Source organism: Cheilinus undulatus, linkage group 8 (assembly GCF_018320785.1).
Source record: "Cheilinus undulatus linkage group 8, ASM1832078v1, whole genome shotgun sequence".
Classification (NCBI taxonomy): Eukaryota; Metazoa; Chordata; class Actinopteri; order Labriformes; family Labridae; genus Cheilinus; species Cheilinus undulatus.
Window position 1 is genome coordinate 9,398,883 of NC_054872.1, and position 19,272 is coordinate 9,418,154.

General features: G+C 38.9%; 1 protein-coding gene across 1 annotated transcript in view; it reads right to left on the minus strand.

The window, feature by feature from the left end:
* The window catches only part of LOC121514034 (melanocortin receptor 5-like), a 58,121-nt gene that overhangs the window by 23,758 nt on the left and 15,091 nt on the right, over window positions 1-19,272 (minus strand). The window contains exon 2 of the mRNA XM_041794091.1: window positions 1,202-1,435. Coding sequence (XP_041650025.1) covers window positions 1,202-1,369 — 168 coding nt within the window. The 5' untranslated portion in view covers window positions 1,370-1,435. The remainder of the gene's footprint in view (window positions 1-1,201; window positions 1,436-19,272) is intronic.

Here is a 19,272-nt window from a genome sequence, read left to right on the forward strand (position 1 = left end):
AGCAAAAAGATGCTAAAATGGGCAAAAAATGGCGTGAGGTTAGGATTAGGGTAAGGAATAATTTTTAAAATGAGGTAAAAATGAGGTTGAACTAGTCAAGAATTTTGGTATAAATGAGTTTAAAGTAGCAAAACATGGTAAAAAAAAAAAAAAAAAAAAGAGCAAAATGTGACATAAAAAGGTTTCCATAATGTGAAAAAGTTGCTATAACTGTTGGAGGCGAAATGGGCAAAAAGTGTCAAAAACAATGAAAAAATGGACACAAAGAGGCAAAGAAATGGGAGAAAAGTGGCAAAAAATGGCAGAATTTGAAACATTGAGGCAAAAAAGGGGTTTCAAAAAGCAAAAGGCAGCTGATGGACAAAAACTGTCCCTCCACCAAGGCAGCTCAGCCCAATCTCCCAATGGTAAAGAATCCTTTAAAAAATTCCCAGATCCAGACGGTGATCCGGATCTCTCTCAAAATCTAATCAGTTCTTCCTTATGCCATTTCTGACATTTCATGAAAATTTCATCAAAATCCATCCATAACTTTTTTAGTTATGTTGCTAACAAACTAACTAACAAACAAACAAACAAACCACCTAAGTGGGGGTAAAAGTTGGATCAAAAGGGGCAAAAAAGTCATAGAAATTTGCAAAAAATGGCTAAAACTTGAGAAAATGTGCAAAAATGGGGTAATATGGCAAAAAAAAAAATGGCAAAAATTGGCATTAATTTGCAAGAAATTGGAGCAGGGCAGAAAAAATAGGCGAAAAGCAGCAAAAGGTGGCTAAAATAGGAAAGAAATTCCAAAAAAGATGTTGCAGAAATGGACAAAAAGTGGCAAAAACAGGTGAAAAGTCGCAAAAGGATGAGCAGCAAAAAGTTCCAAAAAACTGGCAAAAATGGGCCAAGCAGCAAAGATGGGTTAAAAGTGTCAAAAAGATGTGAGATAATTAATACTAAGTCCAGAACCCAATAATAGCTTGATGCTCTTATCAGCTCCAACATGAGCTAACTGTCAGCCAGGGTGCTAACACCAATGACATCACTAAATCACAACTGGGGAGGGCCTCTCTGGGTTTTTTAGTGTGGCTGGGTCTGAGGCAGACACAATGGATAAGATTAGAGAAACTATAATAATTGGAAATACATAGATGAAATAGTTAAATTGATTAAAAAAACAGAATGCATTTTGATGTTTAGTACACAATCTTACCTCCACAGCGATGTGCACCTGCTCGCATGCTGCAGGTTTGGAGGTGCTGGTCTTGTCTGGTATCAGCGGAGGAGACAGCGTGTAGTTTAGGTGGTAGTAGGAGTAACCCCAGGTGGAGTTATCCAGCATCTCCTCCTCTTGGTAGGAGGGCAGAACAGACGCATTCATGCCTGCGGTGGCTCTGGTCCAGATCACTGAAGCTCTCGTAAGGATGACATCATTTTTCAGGCAAGACTGCAGAGGTGGACAAAAGGGAGACTTCATGTTTATAACAAAAACAATTCTGCAGCTCTGTCTGGAGCTCAGATGTAAAAACCCACACTAAACCTCACAGAAATGAAGCTTATCGAGTAAGTTCAAGCAGGAGGATCGTCCCATGTTCATTCATTAATCCCAGCTCCTTCATGTCTCTCTCTGTCCTCTCACCCTCCCGGGGTGTTTAATCACTTTTGTTCCATCCAATCCTTTTCTACCGATCACCCTGCTGCTGTCAAGTCTGTTTTCATTCGCAGTCAAGCTTTCGTTTAAGTGATTGCAGTGACCCTCCTCCACCCCAGTCACTTCCATTTCATTTCATTTCATCAGTGTCCAGATCTATTTCCTCTTCCTCCTCATATCATCCTGGATCCCTTTATCACACCTCCATGTCATCTCATCAGCACCCAGGTCTACCTCCTCAGACGTCTACTGCTTATCTCATCCTTCTTTCTGCCTCAGTTGGAACTATCTCAGCTGGTGCAAGACTCAGTCGGTAGCAACCTGCAATTAAACAAGTTTATGTGTGGATTTATTTATTGCTGGTTCAGTCCAAGGCTGAACTTAAAGCCCAAAAATCGTGTTTTTCCTTTTTTCCCTATTAACCAAAGAAGTCATGACTAATTTACCTTTGCACAAAGTTAATTAACTCCCATGGGTTGGGGGTAATGTGCCAGGTCAAATCAACTAAATTACAACTCTCACTTCCATTATGAGCAATCATTAACATACAAATTAAATTGCTGATTGGCAAACTTGTTTTGTTTTTGTTTTTTTCTTTTTGGTCGCCCACAGCCGTATTTTTCCAACCATGTAACATTTTCAGGGAATGTTGCCTTTATTTGACAAAAGCAGGGGATTACAGGGTATATATAGATTTTAGTTCTGCACCATGGACTAAAACCTTTTCTATATTCATTCAAGCTATTCAATCTGTGAATCCTTTGCCGTTCTTAGTCTGTCTGATTGATGATACTCAGTGTGCCTCTGGGAATTCATGTTAATTCCTCTGTAATACGGTAAAGAGAGTGGTTAGAGCTGAGTGACTTCCAGGAGAAGCTTCCTTTTTTTCTTCCTTTTTTATAAATTCAACAGCAGTTCCACTCAAACCCATTTTATCGTTAGGATCATGAAAGAATAAAGGGATTTTCCTGTGGTTTACTCAAAATTAAGGTGAATTAATTTGGTCTGAGTAATAAAACAACAATATTATGATTTTCAAAGTGAAAAATTTCACTCCACTTTGTCAGGACTGTTCTCAATAGAGAGGAAAATTACTTCTAAAAAAGGATTGTTCATTAGACTGGTGCCTGATTGATCATTTCTGATGCATTGCAGGATGTCTGGAAATCTGACCACATATTTGCTTCAATGATGCAGTGTCAGGTAGATTTGTGATTCATACTGAAATGTTAGATGCAAGATATCTGCTCACTTAGATCCTGAGGCATCATTATACCACTGATTAGAGCTGGTAGAACATTAATGAAGATGACATTCCACCTTTTTTCTGGACTGTTTCTCCTGTCAACGCCAAACCCAGCTGCCACACATAAGGTCAGAGCAGCTCTGATAGTAAAGGTTATGTAAATATTCAAATCCAGACCTCTGAGTATGAATTTTAGTCATATAAAATCTATGACCAGCGATCAAATCATGTTGAAACATGGCGTTTCAGTCTACAATGTGTTTCAAATTATTATGCAAATATGATTGCAATAAAAAACATTTGATTTTGATTTTTTCAATGAAAGTTTTCAATCATGCTACTTCTCCATTCAGTTTCCATCACTGACATCAATCTCAGACCGGTTTGGTCATTAGTTTGCCATCTGAGCCAATTTACAGGGAAACTACTAAAGAAGGTTGTTCCACATTATTAAGCAAGTCGCAGGTTTCATGCATTATGGGGGGAAAGATCTTTCTGCAGATGAACAGCATGAAATAGTGCGACTTATGCATGTTTTTTTCCTCTTCATGATGCATTTTTGGACTGATGCGACTGATGCAACTTTACTCCGGAGCTACTTATAGTCCGGAAAATACGGTAAGTACTCAACTTTTGACGTTTTGAAAAGAAAACAACTCACTGCTGTTCTTTGTTCTTCTTTTAATGAAGAATTGTCATCAATTTCTCATAAAACTTAGGCTTCAGCAGCATCCATGCTAATGTCTTCCGCCATAATTGCATAATTGCCTCTTGCTGCTGCTTGTTTATGTCACGACTCTGCCATGCCTGAAATTACTGCTCCTCGTCGCTGATTGGTCCTGTCACTTCCTAACCGGGCCCAAACAGTTCAGATGGGAGCTTTGCAAGATGGATTCGCCAGTGAAAAACAAGGAAATGGGCGTATCCATCTACTTTGCAAGGTTAGGCGGACGGCAGTTTGCCTCAAAACAGCAGCTCTGGGAGGAAATTCTGGCATCCTCAAAGGAAATACAGGCAGAAATTATACGTGGACTTATGAGTTTAATAGAAAAATGCTTTTGATTGAAATGGTTTTGATTTGAGAAAATTTTACTCCTAATGCAACAATTACAACAGATTTGTGTTTCAGTCCTTTAGAAACTATTGAGTGTTTTGAAACTCTGTTTGCATGAAAATTTAGAAAACTGTAATTGAAGCTATTCTGCCATTGTCATCCTTATATTTGTTGAATAAAATCCATATTACAGCATTATTGTTGATGGAATGAAAAGTCCTATTGGCTGCTAATTAAACAGACTATTTGGAAAATGAATTAAAACAGTGCATAATAATCTGGAACACAGTTTATGTGTTACTCCTGTTCTTCTTTGATTTATTGTGAAACTGACATTTACATTTTTATCCCTGCTGCTCCACATGGTGAATTAACTAAACAGTAAAACAAGGTTTTGCTTTCACAGTGTGAATTCATCAGTGAACAAATACATTGGTTTATGGTTCAGTGAATACACTGAATGGAGGGTGTTTCTGTTGACAAAGGTCCTTTTCTTTCCAAAGAGAGCCTGTGGCTGCCATCAATGCCGTGCATTTAAAGTAACTGTATGTAGGGATTTAAATTGGAGTGCTTTAACGCCTACTGAAGGTCTGGTTTGTTTCCCCCAGGTTAAATGCATGGCTATAAAAACCCATACTACTGTTTTATCTCTTCCTCATAGACATAATGCATTTCCTACAAACAGAGGGTGGTGAAGTTGGAAAAGATTTGAGAAGCCAAAACATCTTGGCTGAAATAGTTTAGCATTATCACCAGATTTTGACTGCGAGCATCTACAGCAGAGATGGGGACTCAAGTCAATGACTTGGACTTGGGTCACACTGAAGTCGGACACATCAGTGACTTGACTTGTACTCACACACAAAAGAAACGAGACTCGAACCGGACTTTAAATCCCATATTTTGACCTATTAGACCTTACAATTTCAAATTCTGTCTCATATTTTGACCTTTACAACTCCCAAGTTTGACTTTAAATCCTATATTTTGACCTATTATGCCTTACAATTTAAAACTTTATCTCATATTTTGACCCTTAAAACTTACGATTGCACATTTAATATCATATGTTGACCTTTTGAACTCACAATTTGGACTTTGCCTGAGATTTTCACCTTTTAAACTCATGATTTCAAATTTTATCTCATATTTTGACCTTTTCAACTCCCAAGTTTAATTTTAAATCCCATATTTTGACCTATTAGACCTTACTACTTAAAATTCTATCTCATATTCTGACCTTTAAAACTTGTAATTGTAAAATATATCTCATATTTTGACCTTTTAAACTCATGATTTTGACTTCATCTCAGATTTTAAGCCTTTAAATTGATCAAATCTGAAAATCATTTATCATCACTGGCATGGGTGTAGGTGGGAAAAAGGGTACTGATTACCCAGGCCCACAGTAGGGATGGGCCCTTGAAAGGCCCGCAATGAAAAGTGTGTTTTTATTTATTTATCTTAGTAATTAGTGTCATTATTGATTTAAAAATGACTTAATCAACAGACTAAAATTTGTATCAAATAGAAAAAATTGTCCCCTTCTCCCATAAAAATGTCCAAATGGTTTGGTTCAGCGCTGCAGAAGAATGCAATTAAATTTGCTTTAACCATAAAAATATTGCTCATAAGTGGGGAAATTATGGTTAAAAAATACATTAAAATGCAAAGGTATTTGTTAAAATGACGCAACATTTGTTGCTTAAGGGGGCCCCTGTGTAATACTCTTTCTAGGAGCCCAAAACCCCTAGCTTCACCCCTGATCACTGCTAAGCTTTAATCTCTGTGATTTATTACTGGTGAAAATGAGGTTAACAGTTTATGGCTAACTGTTGACCCTGTCAGGCTCTCAGGTTAGACTTTAATCCAGAGTCTGGCCCTGCTGTGATTGAGTTTGATATCCCTGGTCTATGAGATCAACCAGACTACTTTTTTAAATGGAAAAATTAGAAATCGTTGCAATAAATTGTATTTGCATGACCGTTGTGTTAAAGTAAGTCAGGCGAGTTATTACAAGTGGTCTGTTGTTAGAGTAAAGACATTAATTTGGGGAAAACACTATAAACGATGCTGAGATTATGAATGCCTGTAAAATGAAATCATGCTTCCATCACTGAAAGAGAATTAAATAGAATTAAAGACTGATGCTGACATGAAGCTGCACCCACAGTGAATGGGACAGTGTTGGGATGTTGGTCTCAGCTGATGGCTTTTAACTGTGGTTTCAACTATGGCTGCAGGCCTTTTTCCAGCTCATCTCATGACCCGACAGATGACATGTTCTAAGTTGCTTATGCATTTGCACAGAGGTATTATAAAGTCCATTACCCTATCTCACAAAGTTCTCCAGCTTCACGAGGCAAATGAAGTGTTTCCAGGATGAAACTGCTGCCAAAAGCTGTTTAGAAAATGTCTAGACTAAACGCAGAGAAAATAGGGAAGTTGATGACAAAATAAAACCATTCAAGCAGGCCTAAGCCATAAACTTCTTTCTCCATTTTCTCTGCCACAAGCCCTGCTTGGACTGCAGTCTGTCTCATTCCAGCAGAATGAGATTATCCCAACAAAAAGCCACACTGTGAGCAGACTTGTTAATTAAGCCTGGAAGACTAAACGAAAAAGCCGTGTGTGAGAGCTTAGCCTGTTTTACTACTGGGGTGTCAGCACTTTGAACAAAATAAATAATGATACCAAATTAATGTGTTAATATTTTAATTAACACAGCGGTTATCTTTGAAAGAGGAAAGGCAATTACTGTACCTGAAAAGCATTTTCTTTGCTAAAATGCCAAAGTGATTCAAAATACCACAGGTTAGAGTAATTAAATATCATTTATTTACTTTGTGTGATAAGAGCCTGCTGAGCATGCTCAGTTACTATCAGTTTATTATCTTTTCATATCCGTATCATACAATGTTCCTCCACATTACACAAAGTCTGAATAAGAGCTCTCTAACCTGGTCCAGAGGGTAAAAACAAGCCTGTTTTTAATATTCTACCTGTTAAAGTTTCCTTTTATTGGACGCTGCACAGCAGCAGCAGCAGAGACACTGATCACCCTTTAAACAAACCCCCAGACACACACGGGTTTAAAGATCATCTTTGTCAAAGATGTTAAAGAATAAGGAGTGAGGTTGAAGTTGCTCCAAACTTCCTGGAGGCCTCCTTTCACAAAAAGTGTTTTTAAACTACAACCTCAAAAAAGTTGAGGCAATCTGTAAAATGTAAATAAAAGCAGAATGCATTGATTCTCAAATACAGAGGAATGTTGCCCCATTCTTATCTGATGAAGGATTTAGCTGCTCAACAGTCCTCGGTCTCCTTTACCAAATTTTTGATTTGATGATGCTGAAAATGTTTTCATTGGTGAAAGGTCTGGACTGCAGGTAAGACCTGCAAAGCAATATTTTTTCATTTATGCTACTGTATATTTTAAGGTGTGAAACCATTTTCATAAAACACATTATCTTTTATAAGTGACTTGAACAATGTGGATGGGCACATTGAACTAAATGATTAGGACAGGAATGTCAGCCTTTATAGCTAGGCAATCATGTGCACAAATGTCAGGATGCCTGAAATTTAAGAAGAAGAAACTGAGGAATCTTTACGGAAAAGAATAAAACAATTGTGGAAAGAGACAAAAGAAGGATGAGATGTGATGAGAATGATTAAAATAGTACAAAAATGGCATGAAAGGGTTAAAAGTGGCAGCAAAGCACAGTAAGGGCCTGAATTGGGTGAACAGTGGCAAAATTGGGATAAGGTAGCAAGAAGAAGTTGCAAAAGTGTTATAAGAATTTGCAGAACTGGGCAAAAGGTTGGAAAAACAATTAAAAAATGGGCAAGAAGTGGCAAACATAGGTTGCCAAAATGGATATAAGGGTGGCAAGAAATTAGCAAATGGTGGAAAAAAATGGGAAAAAGGTGCCAAAAAAGGTGAAAAGCAGCAGAAACTGACAAAAAAATGGCAAAAGACAACAAAAGCAGGCAAAATTTGCAAACAGCTGTTGCAGAAAAGGGCAAAAAGAGGCAAAAAACTGCAATTGTGGGCAAAAAAGGGCAAAAAGCATTCAAAAATATAAAAGTGGCAGAAATGGGTGAAAAGGGGCAAGAACAGGACAAAACTGGGCACATACTGGCCCCGCCCACATTAAACCAAGCCAGGAAAGAGGGGAAAAACTTTCTAATGGTCTCAATCTAAAATTCAGTCACATGATCTCAGTGTTTTAACATGTTTATAACATCCATATTCCAACATATCTATTGTGTCAAGACACAGATTTTAGATTTCCCTTTACAGGGTCTTGAATCACTCCTCCCAGATTTTTACATACAGAATTTGAGAAGTGATAAGATAACAGCTTTAACCCCCAGTAGGTGCCAACTGGTGGATGCTGGGGTAGAAATGGGTTGAAAGCGAGAGCACAATCCTGATCCAGGCAGCAGGGGATTGTAGAGTAGAGGAAGAGACCGGAAATCTTGCAGCTTAAATAGATCGCTAATTTAGGAGGATGTGAGTCATGTGATTTGATTAAGATGCATGTCGAGTGTGAATCACTGCGCTCGAGATTATTGACAGAACTAACTCGCCAGCTTCGTTTCATTTTCTGAATTTAATTAATCTTCTTGGGGCTGGATGAGAAACTGTGGGGGGCCTGATGTGGCCCATGGCCTCCAGCTGATGATAGGAGACATAGGCACTAATGCAACTCCATACCATCAGAGATGCAAGCTTTTGAACAGTGCACTGATAACATGCTGGATGGTCTCTCTCCTCTGTAGACCACAGGACACAGCATCAATGGTCTTCAAAAAGAATTCAACATTTTGACTAATCTGACCACAGAACAGTTTCCCATTTTGCCTCAAGCTTTGGCCCAGAAAGGAAGTAGTGTTTCTGGATCATATTCTTCTTTGCATAATACAGCTTTAATTTGTGCATTTGTAGATAGTATGGCAGACTGTGTTGACAGACAGTGATTTCTGGAAATGTTCCTGAGCCCATGCACTGATTCCCAAAATTATGCCTGTTTTTAATGCAGTGCCACCTGGGGGTGCAAAGATAACAAGCATCCGGTACTGACCTTTGACCTTGACTCTTCACACAGAGATTTCTTTAGGTTCTCTGAATCTTTATGTACTGTAAATGATGGGACATTCAGTCTCTATAACTTCACAATGAGGAACATTTTTCTGAAATTGTTCCACATTTTTTTGCAGATCAGCAAACCTCTGCTCATGCTGACGTTCACAATTTTGTCGACTCTTCTCCTATGTTTTCAATACATCCACTTTACACAGATGTGCATGCATTCTGCTTAGCCAACTGGGATTCAGGAGAGAAAGCCAACTGGAACCAATCCCAGCTGTCAGTGGGGGTGAACGCTGGGCTGATCGATCACAGGGCTAACATATAAAGACAAACAACCTGGCAAACTCAGATGTACAGTCGATTTAGAGTCACCAATCAACCTAACAAGCATGTGTCTGCTCTGTGGGAGGAAGCTTGAGTACCCGGAGGGGTTGTCCAACCATGGCATTACCAAGGATTAATGATCCTTTGGGGCAGTGGGATACCAAGCGTCCTATTCTGCAATCTATCTATAATATAAAAAAAACTGTGCAGGGTTTCTTCTCTCTAACAGAGACAGCTGGCAGTATGTGAAAGCACTTTGAATTATTCCTAAAGAATCTTTCATACCATTTCATTTGCTGATCAAGGATTGGCAAGAAAATGTCTTTGACAAACAAATGTTGTATTTTCAGATTGCAGCCTTTAGGAAGGACTTTCAGCTTTAATGGACACAGTAAAGCACTTTTATTTGCTGCAGATCCATCGGCGATAAACCAAGAGTGGCTGGTTAATAGGACAGATAAGCCTGGAGGAGCTTTTGTGTTCTGGATAAATAAAACCACACTCTCACTTGGATTTATGTGCATACACATTTGTGCCACCTGCTCTCTCTCTATGTGTGTATACATGATGATGTGACTTTTGGTTCTTTCAGAGACGGAGGGCACGTGCAGCATGTGACATGTGTCAGCATGGATGTGAATTAGGATCTCAGTTATGCATTAGGGCTCAGTAATGGGCCTAACTACCCTGCACTCTAAGAGCCACCATTCCAATCATTCACAATTCCCAGTGTTTGAAGAAGTCACGTCTGAGACTGAGTGACTGAGAGCGTTCTGCTGGTAACACACAATCTACGATACACGCACCAAATCAGCTGGTGTGATCTTTTGCTCTGTGGTTTCTCAGACCCTCTCCGTCTCCTCAATGAGAGATGTGTGGCGCTCCCAGGGGGGTTGATTACCGATGGGGATCTGCTGCCACACTCGCCATGCTGACAGAATCACGTTGTCTTGATCACAACATCAGGAGAACTTTTGATTACTAAAACCATGATTTCACAAGTAAAATAATCCTTTTATGCATGGTTTCATGTGGATAGGATTTGTTGGTCCTAGCTGGTGAAATCACAGAGTCAATGAAGCTCATCAAAGCTGATATTTTATAACATAAAACACACAGTGGGCTGCACAGCGGCGCAGGGGTTAGTACTGTTGCCTCACGGCAAGAAAGTCCCTGGTTCGCTTCCCGGTCAGGGCCTTTCTGTGTGGAGTTTGCATGTTCTCTCTGGGTACTCCGGCTTCCTCCCAACATCAAAGACATGCTCGTTAGGTTAATTGGTGACTCTGAAATTGGGCGTCAGTGTAAATGTGAGCGTACCTGGTTGTCTGCCTCTATATGTCAGGCCTGTGATTGACTGGCGACCAGTCCAAGGTGTACCTCACCTCTCGCCCAATGACAGCTGGGATAGGGTCCAGCAACCTCAAACAGGATAAGCAGTATAGAAAATGGATGGATGGAAAACACACAGATAAAACAGATCAACATTGTTTTATCGAAAATTAAAGTCTTCTACCAGCTGTCAACATTATAACTACCAATTAGCATGATAATTTGTCTGATTAATCTTGTTCTTTCTGTGGTTAGTTGCAATTAATCTCCCCTTGTTAAAATTCCACTATTTTGCATTTAAATGGTTAAAAATCACTTCCTTTTTGGGTACAGACCATAGACTGTAGAAAGAATTGGACAAAGCCTGTGTGACATCAGTCGTCTGCTTACAATAGGCGGGCTCAAACGGCTCTTGAAGCCAATCCGTGGAGGCTTCCATATTGAAATCACGGCCTCAACTGAACTTTGGATCAACCTAACGGCCCGCCCACTAAGAGTGACTTCCTGTCAGCCTGCTAGCTAGCATTCTGGTTGACAGATATGGAGCCTCTGCCTGCCGAGCTAGCTGTCAATCAAATGAGACGTGCCAATAAGATTTCATCCTAAATATAATCCAACTGATCGTGGTACAAAAAAATTCACCCCCCCTACAGTGGGAGCACAATAAGACACTAGCTAATGAGACACGTTTGGTGTTTTGAACCAGGCTGTAAACCAGTTTATTTCTAGTGTCAAAACTGGCTGTTTAACAGGTGTTCAGATGGGACTTCCTGTGTTCCTGCAGCCAGCCTCAAGTGGACACTCGCCGTATAGCAATTTTTTGCACTTCTGCATTGGCTTCATTTTTCAGGACCGGAGGTTGCCGCTTGGTACAGACCTGTATATTTCTAAAGAAAACAATAAACCATAGGTAGATCGAAGATTAGGCATTGACTTTAGCCACAGAAAAAGGAACTTGTTATGGATTGAGGAGGAAATAAGGGAAATTCAAAAAGGTAAATGTTTATTTACATAATTTGCAGATGACTTTTGACTCATCCTCTGAGCTGTCTGGGAGTTTTTTGTTAAGGTGAAATGAGACATTCAGGAGCAGTGGTGGATTTATTTTACATCACTGTGAATGCAGGGAGAAGTTGTAGTGGCTTATGTGTGCTAAAAGGGACAATAAAGCATGCAATTCAGCTAACTAATGCACTAATTAGGGACCTTAATTTATTTCAATTAATGCATTAACTCTATCAGCAGCGTATCAAAATGGAATGCAGAACTGCAGCTTTTAACATGATGGATACTAACTACAATCATAAAAAGACATTTCTCTCAAAGGTGGTGGCTGTTATAGTTGTGGGAAGGTAAATATCTTCAGCTTTATCCTTTGTTTTTTTTTCCTGATACCAGTGCTAAATACTTTTAATTGTATATACATTTAATGTAATATAATTGTAAAGGCATTTGCAATTATAAAACCCACACAGAAAAAATGATCCCAGGCCTTAATAATAATTAATCTTTATTTTGGGGTAAAGTATAACTAAATTAAATCAAATCTAGTGTCATGTAATCATTATAGCGAAATACAATGTAAATATGCTTCACATATGCTAAATTTAAACAAGCTGAGTAAACTTAATATAAATTCAGCTTTATTTTTGAGTAGAGTATAACTAAATTACATCAAATTAAATGTGAATTAATAATAATAACTGAACCCAAGGTAAATATGCTTTCTATAACTCAATGAAAACAATTCAAGTAAACTCTATGTGCTTCAGCTTTCACTGAAAGGGGTCTGTGCACATGTGTGATAGCACAGGTAATCAAACTACTTTAATGTGTATTTGAATTAACAAATCAAGTCTATGTGAAAGATACATTTTAGTTTATATTTAGTATAAATTAACCTTTTTGCTCAACTTTGCGACTCTAACTGGAGAGAGTACTCTAAATACTCTAATGCTAATTTAATGAAAAATGACCAAGTTACTTCATTATTTCAAGTTCTCTCTACAAGGATTTTTAATGTAGAATTTTACCTTGAACTATCCATCCATTTTCTATACCACTCATCCCATTCAGGGTTGTTGGGGGGGTATCCCAGCTGTCAAACCCTGGACTAGTCGCTAGTCAATCGCAGGGCTGACATATATAGACAGACAACCAGGCACACTCACACTCAGACCTACGGCCAATTTAAAGTGATCTGTTAACCTAATGAGCATGTTTCTGATGGTGGAAGCTGGAGTACCCAGAGAGAACCCACACATGCACGGGGAGAGCATGCAAACTCCACACAGGAAGCGAACCAGGGACCTTCTTGCTATGAGGCAACAGTGCTAACCCCTGCACCACCATGCAGCCCTAGCTTGAACTAATGCAATAAAAATACATGGTAATTTACATGTCCTTTAATTACTTAAAGGTCACATATTATGCAAAAAATTTTCAGGCTTTTCTAGCAAAATATGTCCCCCTGGCCTGTCCACAATCCCCTCAAGAATCAGAAAAACCCATTCCTTTTTCCCCTCTCTTTCTCCACCTTTCAGAAAATGTGTGCTGAAACAAGCCGTTCTCAGATTTTACCATCATGATGTCATGTGGGGAGTTAGCCCCGCCCCCAGGTTCAGTTGGCCCTCCCCACTTGGAAGAAAGTTCTGCCCTCCTCTCCTGATCCTCCACTGAGCTGCCAGCTTTTTTTTTTTTTTTTTTTTTTTAGACGTACAAAAATCTAAAGCTGGAGTGATTTTTTTTCAGCAACAAACTTCACAGGCATGTTTTGGGGACCTCTGAGACCAATATAAGCCCGAAAGGGGTAAACTACATAACCTTTAAAGTCAAGGTTTTTGGCATAATTAATTTTTTGAATGCACTTTGAACTAATTCATACAATTAATCAATAAATCCAAGGGCACATGTGTTGGAATGGGAGATTTGCATCATGGATGTGCAGCTGACGAATCTGCAGCAACTGTGTGATTCCAATATTGACCAAAATCTTTGAGGAATGTTCACACATTTTGTTGAAACTATGTCATAAAGGATTAAGGCAGTTCTGGAGGCTACAGGGGGTCCAACCTAGTAAAAGCAAGGTGTACCTAATAAAGTGGCTGGGAATTGTATATATCTGCGTATTCCTGACCTTGTGTTTCTTTTTTATTCTGGTATGTGCATGCCCTCTCCACCAGTGTTTACCTCAGTTCTGTTAGGTATGAAAATAAATTGATTTTTCATGTTCTCTGTGTGTAGAAATGCCACACACATACCTTAGCTGTGCATATCTGTGCTCCTGGAGGGTAACTCTATGTGTCATGCATATTGATATTAAGTAATTCAGATTTGTACGTTTCTATTTCTTGATACCTTGTTGACCTCAGCTGTAGTAGGCCATGCTGCATCTATGTATATTCAGTAGATGACTCACAGATGCATTTGCAAGCAAAAAAGCATTTTGTTGTTTCCAGCAAAATCCTTTAATAGGAACTTGATGTTTTTGCTTTTTTCCTGTTATTTAATTTGTCACTTTGGAGCTGAAATCACAACAAAAATGTTAGGGGTACTGTATGTCTCTTTTAACATCAAAGTTTTCATACCTTTGGACATGTTTTCCATTATTCATGCAGGGAGCAGGACCACATTTATGCACAATACAGCAAATGTAATCAAATCTGATGATGCTGAAATGATAATCACACTCCAGCAGCCACCTGTGGGACTCAGATGTTTGCATAATTACTAAAGTCAGCCATATGATACAGTGACCGTGAATAAATCCTTCAGCATATCAGGGTGATCTGCAGCTTTTAAGATTTTGTTTAATGCACCACAGATAAATAACGATAATCTCTCTGGGATTTCTAAAAAAAAAACATTTTAAAGGGTTTAAGACTGCAGCTTAAAATGTCATTGTCATCCCTCTCCCCAGTTTCTGTTTACTGTTCTATCTGATTAAAGGCATAAAAAATCCCAGAAATAGACCTGAAAATATGATTCATTCACTGACAGATCAAGTACAAATAGCTTTTCAAAAATGTTAACAATAGAAGAAACATCTGGTGTCAAAGAAGCCCCAGATACCTTCAAACCATTAAAGCCAGGCTTGACTGAAGCATTCTTCACAAGTCAGAATCGAGACTCTTTAAAATTTTGCAACCAGTGATATGTAAATGGTCTAAAAGGCTGAACCCTTAAAGAAAAAAATAGATGACATTAATCTCAGGTAATACTATTACTTTACTTAACCTATCACCAAAATAATCTTTGGAACTTAGCATTTCAAAGAAGGCATAGCAGCCCTGGAGTGTCATGGCTCTGAACAAGCCCACTCTAGTTCACAATCTTTTACTGAAGACATGTCATTGTGGATTAAGTACATACTTTTTAAACTCTAATTCTCATATCACTGAGTTGGTTCAGTCTTGCTTCTTTCATCTTAGGCCGGCCTGACACCAGAGGAATTCTCTAAAACTCTTAAAAGACTCGAAAAAGACTGAAGCCTGTGAGCCTCTCACATCTTAAGACAATGTGACGGCAAGCTGTTTAGTTTTTCGTCTCAGACTGAGGTTTTGCAAAGACTCTGTGTCACTGACTAGAATATGATTCATTTTGAGATTACTTCCCATCATGCATCTGCTGGAAATTCACAACAACAATTTTTGAGCAGAGAACAAGATGTACAAGGAGATGGAGATCGTGTTTGAGTTAATATCTCTAATAATCCGATGTTTCAAAATCAATTACATCAAGTAGAAACGAAAGGAAGGTTAAACTCTGAAGCAACTTTGCATATTACTGCAACAGCACAGGAGCTATCCCAGAAACACTTCAGAAAAAAGTACCCTATGAAAACGCAAGTCGTCTCACAATGAGAACAAACTGATCGGGCTTTTACTTTGAAAATCCCAGTGGCGGTTTACTGTACACTGACCCTTGAAGAAAAGGAAATCATGTGACCCATTGGGAAAGGTGAGTATTTCAAAATGAAAGCCTCCATGTCAAAACAAGAGCCATCTATTGTGGTGGGAAAAAAACTGCTTGTTTTTCCTATCAGAAAAACAAGACAGTTTTTACAAGCTCTGTGGTTCATAACCTGCAACAGCACCAGTCTGCTGATCCCAGGTTAATAGGTTCTTTGCAGATGACATCACTCCAGATGGGGGCAGAGAAATAGAGAAACACCGTCATATACTAACCTGGCACACCAGATGGAAAACCACCCATACACAGCGATTGGGAAAGGGCAGAGCCTTTGAAAAAAAAGATGAGGGTAATTGGATGAATGTTCTGTTGCTCACATATTTACGGGCCAATCAGAGCAACAAAACACGTGATGTAGCCGCCAGCGTGCTGCGCCCCTACAGAAGGAGTAAACTCCATTAGAGCTGCATAACCCAAATCATGGCGACCGTAGACATGTCAGTACACGACTTTAATCGTTTTTGAAAAGAAAACAACTCACTGCTGTACTTTTTTCTCCTTCTAACGAAGAAATGTCATCAAAACTGGCGCTTTAGCAGCATCCACGCTAATGTCTTCCGCCATTATTGCACCGGTCTCTTGTTGCTGCTTGTTTACGTCACGACTCCGCCGCACACGAAAGTACAGCCCCTCGACGCTGATTGGTCCCGGCACCCTCTAATCGGGCCCAAACGGTTTAGGCGGGAGCTTTGCAAGATGGATTCACCACTGAGAAACACGGAAATGGGCGTATCCATCTGCTTTGTAAGGTTAATCATATACATTATAATGTCATGATTTGTGCTGTTTACAACTGTGCTGACTGAAAATAAAAATAAAAACGCTTAAACCACTTTTGTGTCCCACAACTAATATCAAACTCAGGCAAAAAAGATAACTTTTTGAATTAAAAGCGTGTTTTTATATGTCTAAAGAGCACAGCTAGCCTCTCAGCTCAGTACCAGACTCCTTAAGACTCCGTCTCCCTTCATCTGGTAAGACGCACTTGGAGATTTGCAGGTCTGAATAATCTGGGATATCGGTCGCCTCCATAACAGCCAAATCAGTTAAAATGTGGGAAAATGTATGTTAGTCAATGTATGTAGAAATTTCCTGCTGATAATTTCAGTGTACAGGTCCATTTAGATTTTTAAATCTTCTGAGCCCTAAGCTTTGTTGTAACCAATTTGTCTCGCCTGGACTTTTTGTCTTAAAAAGCTTGTAAAACATCAACCCTATGGTGCACAGTCAAGCTCTAAATATCCTTTTCTTCAGGACAGCCTAGGCTTTGAGAATACATGTGCTGCAGTAATGTAACTGGGATAAAAAATAAAAGTTACTAGACTATAAAGACAAAAGAAAATGACTAATTAAAAATTTAATCTCAGTCATTTTTAAACACAGTAAATATTAATGACTAAGGTTCTTTTGCACAGTCTTCTCTCATCTATTTGAGACCAAAATGCTGTCTTCAGTGACAGAGAGACATCCTCTCTGTCTGTTTCTCTCTGTTATGAGTCGTTCAGTCTCTCTTCTTCAGTTTCTAAGTCTGTGCACATGTGCTGTTCAGCAAAGCATGACAAGACGATGGAACAGCCTGCCATTGGTTGTCATAGTCACTATGCATTCTGGGATATAAACAGACAATACGGTGGCAGGCTAGCTGCCAGAATGATTGAAAATGGATCATTAATGAATAAAAAGATGTCCAATATCAGAGTTATTGGTGTAAACTGTTTCAACTTTAAAGACCAAGGAAAGTCCCCTAAGGTCCAGGCTCACTAGAAAACCTTGCATAAGAGCTACGAAGGATAGCGTCATTAGAACGGCATAACTGAGGGCTTCAGAGGAAAAACAAGTGGCTACAATTTATGGTTTAAAAGTTATTTGACTTTGAATAAGACATTACTCTTCTATGGTGTATGACAACGCTGTTTTCAGAAGGTTACTGTATTAACTTTTTTCCTTTCCCATTCATTCCTAACCAGTGTTCTTCACTTCCTGCCCCCCATCTAGCATTTGCCTATTGGGAACATGTGACTGAAAACAACCGATACCAGTGTTGCACATGCCTACTATCTCATTTTGTGCTCTTGCTCTGATTGGCCCATTATGTATGAGACAGATGGAACATTTGTCCAATCACCTTCCACTGATCCTTTGTGAAGTCCTGCCCTGCCCAGATGCTTTATATGGGAGGTTTCCCAGATAAATTTGAATGTGTACCATGCAAGGGACATATGAGACAGTCTCTCTTGTGTGTCATTTTATGGATAAAGTTTATCATTATTATTATCTTTACTATACACCAACAGGTAATGCTGGTATAGCCTATTGCAGCCAAAAGACATGAAATGTGAGAACAAATCTAAGAAAACGTGAAATATCACTATTAGATACATATATTCTGCAGGAACGTTTTTGTTTTATTGGAAGCACTGGATGATTTAATGCTACCAATGTTACACTTTAAAATGTGACCCTGTTTCTTTTCTTTCCTTTCAACCTAACAAGAAAAGTCACAAATAGATCTTTGTGTAGTTTTCCATGAAAAACATGTCCGATGGCTATATTTTGACCTTTTAAGAAAAAAAAGAGGTATACAGGGTGGCTTTTGTATTTTTTAACATCACTGCCTTCTATTATGGAAAAATGCTGTTTACCACGTAATAAACATGCAGGGTGAAATTTAGGCTCTAAGCTTTATCTACATGTGTAAATATCTCAGGAGGCAACAGGGTTGTCATGGTATCTCTCAGCATTGGTGATGACGCGTCACATCTGATCGAGTCACTGACATTTATGCTAAGTAGGCTCGAATAATGCAACTTTCTGATACTTATACACCAAAATGCAACCATCAACCAAATGAATCGTAGCCAAGCCTAGTGTCAAAAGCAGTGCTTCCACCAGCTGTAGAGAGTGGCATCATGCTAGTCATATGACCGCAAGAGGTCAGTTGCGGCACCCCTCCGCTGTCCTGTGGTGATGTTGGTCTTATATACAGATAAAGTCAGGTGCTATCTCGAGGTGATTGACCAAGAGGACCTTCCATCAGTTTAATGGCAAAGGTTTGTCGACATGTTTAACTGGCACTTAAATCTAATATTCAGATAGAAACTTATTCTATGCACAGAGGACGGTTAGTGACCAAATGCAGTTGGAAGAGAGGACAGGAAGCTGGCAAGCTTTGGTTTTTTCTATCCTTTGACAATGTTAAACAGCTTTTGGTCTTGTTCAGATGTTCAAGTGATGCCAGAAGATGAAAAACTTCCTCCCACGCTGGTATCACCCCAGGGACATTTAGTGTGTATCTGAAAGAGCCCCACACTTTCCAGAGACTCTAGCCAGGCAATAATCAAGCAAAACACAATGCATAATATAGCTAGATTAAATTATAGCCACAAGCATTTATTTACTTTATTTACATGACTGCTTTTATATTCACAATCTAGGCCTCTCCATTTCATAGGGAGGTCATACACAGTGCTGTGAAAAAGTAATTGCCCTATAATCTTAATAACCTGTTGTCCCACCCCTGGTGTTTACAAATCAATCAATCAATCAATCAATCAGTTTGATTTATTTGGGAAATATTTGACAAAGCATTGTTATTTTATTATCATTACTAT